The sequence below is a fragment of the Belonocnema kinseyi genome, chromosome 9 (assembly GCF_010883055.1).
Source record: "Belonocnema kinseyi isolate 2016_QV_RU_SX_M_011 chromosome 9, B_treatae_v1, whole genome shotgun sequence".
NCBI lineage: Eukaryota > Metazoa > Arthropoda > Insecta > Hymenoptera > Cynipidae > Belonocnema > Belonocnema kinseyi.
Window position 1 is genome coordinate 109,253,953 of NC_046665.1, and position 6,000 is coordinate 109,259,952.

General features: G+C 28.3%; 1 protein-coding gene across 6 annotated transcripts in view; it reads right to left on the reverse strand.

Annotated features, from left to right (window-relative positions):
• The window catches only part of LOC117180318 (xaa-Pro aminopeptidase 3-like), a 50,491-nt gene that overhangs the window by 27,204 nt on the left and 17,287 nt on the right, over nt 1–6,000 (reverse strand). For all 6 annotated transcript variants that reach the window (XR_004468031.1, XR_004468029.1, XR_004468028.1 and 3 more), the window contains exon 4: nt 1,805–1,982. Coding sequence is in view for 2 of the 6 variants with exons in the window: in XM_033372756.1 (XP_033228647.1) it covers nt 1,810–1,982 (173 nt within the window). In the remaining 4 variants the exon portion in view is untranslated. The remainder of the gene's footprint in view (nt 1–1,804; nt 1,983–6,000) is intronic.

Genomic DNA, 6,000 nt, shown 5'->3' on the forward strand with positions numbered 1-6,000 from the left:
GTAATTTATCGGGGATTCACGCTAAAATTGTTAAATTTGCTAGATTAAGTGAATTAAACGATAGTTGCACAGGAACAAATAGGTTTATTACTCACTTTTATAAACTGAACCATATTATTTAAATAAGGAAAACCTGAATTTTGCTAAGAACAAAAGTAAATTCCTTTTTTTTTAGAAATGAATTCCCGATCATTTCCCGGTTAAGTCGCCACCCTGATGATTCATGCGAAACTAAATTATATAAAAGCGCTTATAATTAAATATTTAAAATTATAAATGGATCCATAACGAATAACATTTTTGTCTTGAAATTTAACCCTTAAAGAGCATTGTGGGTGACCGATACCCGAAGCAATTTTCAAACTCTTATAAACCATACTTAATTCGAAAAAATTGAGTAAGTGTCGCCATCTAGCTTTACTTGGAGACACTAACTGTAAGTAAAGTCGTTTAGCATACTGCGTGAAGCGTCAGACTACTAGCAGCAGCTGCTGAAAGTGGAGATAAAAACATCGTGGGGTCTCTAACACCCAGTGTGCTCTTAGTGAGTGAAAAAGTAAGTTTTCAGCAAATTTTTTGTTTGAAATTTTATTGATTTTTATTTAGTTTCTAACGTAAGCATATCATGTGAAGTGAAATATTTTTTTTCGATTATTTCATACTTTTTTTCTTTGTAGATGGCTTATAAGTTACGGCAGTGCGTCATGCGAGAGCAGACTGTGGATGTGTTAAATAAAATATAATTATGAAAATACAGTTATATATGTCTCTTTTTTCAATTTCTTGTATTTTTATAGTATTACATGTCAAAGTTCCTCAATTTTGATAATAACAAATTGATTTAAAAGCAAAAAATCTGATTTATTATTTTATAGTTATATTTATGAATTTTTAAGTAAAAAACACCCATTTTTCACTTTTTTTAAATAATTTTGTTAACAAACTTAAAATAAAGAAATTTGATACTTTAAATTAAAACTTGATAAATGGAAGACTAGTTTAGAATGTTTAGATATTTATACAGAAAAATTGTATTTTTTTAGCTACGTAAAATTCTTAAATATTTATTTGAAATAGATTCAATTTAAGTTGAGTCTGAAAAATATGAATCAGCAACTGGCAATGATTTTGAACGTCTAAAACTAGGATCTTTCGGTACAAAATATGTAATGAAACAAAATTTTCAAGTTTTACCATAACCTCATTTACACTATTTATTCGAAAAAATTTGATTTTTGTAGTCATGCATAAGAATATTTTAAAATAATACTTCAGTCAATCGATTTAAGAGGAAGAGTAGTAAATTTATTGTCGACAATAAATTTACTTCTTGCATTTTCGCCAAAATAATTAAATTTTCCACCAATTAGTAGAATTTTTACCCAGAACAAAAATTTAAACGAAAAATCAAGAAAAAGGGAAATTTTCCTGAAAACAGAAGAAAGAGAGATATTATTTAGGAAGGGAAACGAGGGGAATATGAAAGTAATTTTTAAACTTATTAATGAAAGAAAAATATTTAAAATATTTCAATCTTCTTATACTGCCTTTAATTCTCATTAAATCTAAGATAAAATGATACAAGTGACTTACAGTAAAAATTTTTTAAAAAATTCAAAAACAACTATGGTAAGAGTAAACTTTTGATCTTTACGCAAAAAAGAGATGTTTTTTTCAAGAAAATCGAAGTTACTTTAAATTCTACAGCAAAAATAAAAATAAACTCTTATATTTTTACTTGATAACAATTAACAGAAAATGCTAAAAACAGCAATCAGGATTCTAAATAAATATATAAACATACCCTTTTTAAGAAGTTTGATTTTCTTTAGCCAGGGCCTCAATATCCAGAATTTCTTTTGGGCATTTCCTACTTAAAACCAAGGGTTCACCATCTTGTATTAGAACGTCATCTTCTATCCGAATTCCGAGATTGTGAAATTCCGGAGGGGCAAACTGATTTTTAGAACTTACATAGACACCTAGGAAAAGATATTGTTTAATTCTTAAATTTAAAAAAGTCCTTTGGTGACTTGAATTTGTGGAATTTTAAAGAAGCCCACTATTACGCGTATTATTACTTTTTTAAAATTACTTTGAAAAAACACGTCTCGAATTTTCAACAAAATGATTAAATTTTCAAGAAATTAATTGAATTTGCACCCTAAAAGTATAAATCCTTAATAAAAATGTGTAAGAGTTGACATTTCAACCAAAAAATGTAATTTCACAAAAAAAAATTAATTTCAAAACCAACCCAACGAATTTTTAACAAATGATTTTTCAGGCATGAAAGAAAAAAAAGTTCATCTAAATTTTTGAATCATCAAGTCAGTAGACAAATTTTCTGTACAAACATTGAATTTGTAACCAGCTTATGTGAATTTCCAGCATAAAAATAAATTTTCAAACAAAGATATAAACCTTCATTCAACAACAAAAGTCAACGAAGCAGTTCAACTTTTACCCAAGCAGTTGAATTTTTATTTGAAAAAGATAAATTCTCAACCAAATTTTTAAACTTTCTACCTAAGAGATAAATTTTCATATAAAAATATGAATCTTTAACGAAACAATGATTTCTAAACAAAGAAGTTCAATCAAAAATTTTTAACTAAATAGTTAAATTTAGAATTTAGAAAAAAATCATTGAATTTTCAACCAAAAGAAATGATTTTTTTTAACAAAATTGTTAAATTTTCAAAACAAAGAGATGAAGTTTCAACAAAAAAGTTGAATTTTCGACAAAAAACAATGACCTTTTAACAGAATTGTTAAATTTTCAAACATATAATAAAATTTGTAACTAAAAAGGTATTACCTAAAAAAAACTATTTTTCATTTTCCCTGTTACTTAAAGTTTTAAAAATTCCTTGACTTTTGCAAGACTTTTTTAAAATCCATGACTCTTCCCTGAACAAAAAAATTCCCTGACTTAAAAAAAAATTCTTATTGCCTCGGTTCGTTTTTTACTCGTTAGGTTTTTTTAGCATGCCAAGTTTGTACAATTGGTGGGAGTTATTTGTTTCATTTGCGAATTTCCAAATATTATGTACATTTATTGTTGAAAATTGAACAATTTTTAAGAAAAATCTGGAAAAAATTTGTCATTTTCTGTTAAAAATTTAAGTATTTGGTTAAAAAATTATCTTTTTCCTTTAGTTGAAAGATCAACTTTTTGGTTAAAAACTCATGTGATTTGTTGAAAATTGGTTTTTCTTGGTAGAAATTTTATCTTCTTCGTTAAAAAAGCAATGTTTTGGTTGAAATATTAACTTTAAAAGCTGTAATTATTAACAATATCAACTGCTTCGTAGAGAATTAGCATTTTTTGTTTGAAAAATCGATTATTTAACAAGTTGAACTACATTGTAAAAAAAAAGGATTTTTTATTAAGGATTCATAATTATAGTTGAAAACTCAACTTTTTTAATTTAAAAAAAAACATATTTTAAGTTGAAAGTTAAACTTTTCCGTAGATGATTCGTCTTTTTGGCTTTAAGGTTAAATATTTTTGTTGAAAATTCCTGTATTTTCTTCAAAATTCGTCTTCTTAGACAGAACATTAATCCTCTTGGTCGAAAATTCATCTTTTTCGTTTAAAATTTAATATCTTTATTGAAAATTCATTTATTGTGAAAAATAATTTCGTTATCTGAAAATGTAAATATTCTATTTTTGTTCGCAAATTTATCCTGTATATTGTATAAGTTCAAAATTCAACAAATTTATAGAAAATTCACAAATTTTCTTGACCAGTCGAATTTTTGGGCAGAAGATTAATCTTGCTTATTGAAAGTTCAACTTTTTGATTGAAAATCAAACTTCTTGATTGAAAAATCAAATTTTTGAGTTGAAAATTTAATGTTTTTTGCAAATAATTTGTCTTTTTGGGTAGAAAATTATTCTTATTTGTTAAAACTTCAACTTTCCGGTTGAGAATTCAACTATCTTAATAAAAATTCATCTTTATTGATAGAAAATTACCTTTTTGGACAAAAATTCATCTCTTTCGATTTAAAAGTCCACTCTTTTCTAAAAAATTCGACTTTTTGGCTTGAAAACTTGACTCTTTTGTTGAAAATTCACCTTTCATGGTAGAAAAGTCTTCTTTCTTGGTTGAAAATTAACTTTTTTGATGAAAATCCAACTGTCTTGTAAAAAAATTGTCTTTATGTCTTGAAAATTGAAATATTTGATTGAATTAATTTTTTTTTAATTCTACCATTTCATAGAAAATACATCCTTCTATGCTGACAGTTCAACCATTTTGTTAAAGTCATCATTTTTGGTAAAAAATGCAACTATCTTGTTAAAAATTCATCCTTTTCGATTAAAAATAATTAATCTTTCATAGTAGAAATTTGATCCTTCATAATTGAAAATTGATCTTTATTTGTTGAAAAGTAACTTTTATTAAAGATTCAACTGTCTTCGAAAAAATCGTCCTTTTGGCTAACTATTTTTTTGGACAATTCGTTGGTTGAGCTTTTTTGTTGCTAAAAATTCATTTCTTTTGTTAGAAAAACTTTTGTAGTTGAAGATTTCATTAATTTGTTGAAAATGCAATATATTTCGGATTAAAATCTTAGGGATTTGAAGTGTTTCGTATTTAATTTAATATAATATATATGTTACAGGCAAAGTATATAATTCGGCGATATTTATAATACTTAGGCATTATATATAATACCTAACAGAGGTGTTTTTTTAAGTTATTTATAGTGAGACGCAGTTAAAAAAAAGTCCAATTTAACATTTTCACAAATTTTCTTACTTTTCAAAAACAAATCTTGAAACTTACTTTGTGAAACAAATTCAGTTTTGATTTTCTGTAAACTCTTCTTTAAATATAGCTTACAATGTGCTCTAAAAGCCCTGTAGAGTCAGGATTTTATGAATTTTTAAACTTATTAAAAATTTTTTAATTAGTGTCGGCTAATAATTAATTCAAGCAGACGAACATAATTCTTTATGCAATTGAGCATTATTTTAAATAATATTGTCTTCGAATAATGCTGGAAATTTGCTGGTTTTTCTTAAATATTCAACATTTTGTCCAATTTTCAAGTAGTTTAAGATAATAATTAATTCAAGTTTTAACTCGATTCACCTAATATTGACGATTCAGAATAAAATTTTAAATAACGTCTTTTTTCTTATAAATATGTGTTCAACTTCAAGATTTGACATGAAATTGTTCATTTCCTAAATTACCCGGCATTGTTTAAAAGTTTGTTGTATTATATCTATTCTGTATTAATCTTAATCCATCATAATTTCAAAATCTCGGATTTTAATGCCATGTTGTAATGAATAGCGAGTAAACGGGTGATGAATTCTATGAATGTTCGGCAATTTCTCAATAAGTATTCGATTATATCCTTCGCCTGAAGCGGCCAAGCATAATATATATATATATATATAGTATAGTGGTAAGTATCCCCGCCTGTCACGCGGGAGATCGGGGTTCGATTCCCCGCCGGAGAGCCATTCGGTTCGGTTTTGATTCCCCTAGAATCAAACCGAAGGGCCTATGACAAAGCCACCGAACGCGTCCTCGGGTTGCGGACAGAGGGTCCCTGTAACAAGGGTTTCTGCTGAATATGGTTAGAAAAATAAATAGGCAGTCGCGGACAATTGTCCAGGGGTGGTCCCGAAGGAATTAACCCCCAAGCGGAGGTGTGAAAACCGTGCCGAAAGCTAAATGGCACCTGGGTGAGGTGTCTAGAACGGTGACTCTGGGATACTGGGCGACCTCTCAGAGTACGCAGCCTTATCCTTGCATGCGAGGCTCTACAAGGATGGACGAACCCCTTTCCCTAGCTTCTCGTGGGAACAACAATAACAACACCAAACATAGTTGTGGCAAGTGCGGTTCAAAACAACAGGGCTCCAGACAATGGGTCGGCCAACAATGCCGACCAATCTAGAGCTGGGGGAGCCAATGAAAATGGATTCAATGCGATGGATCAGCGGGATCTCGTGGCCTTCGGGTGG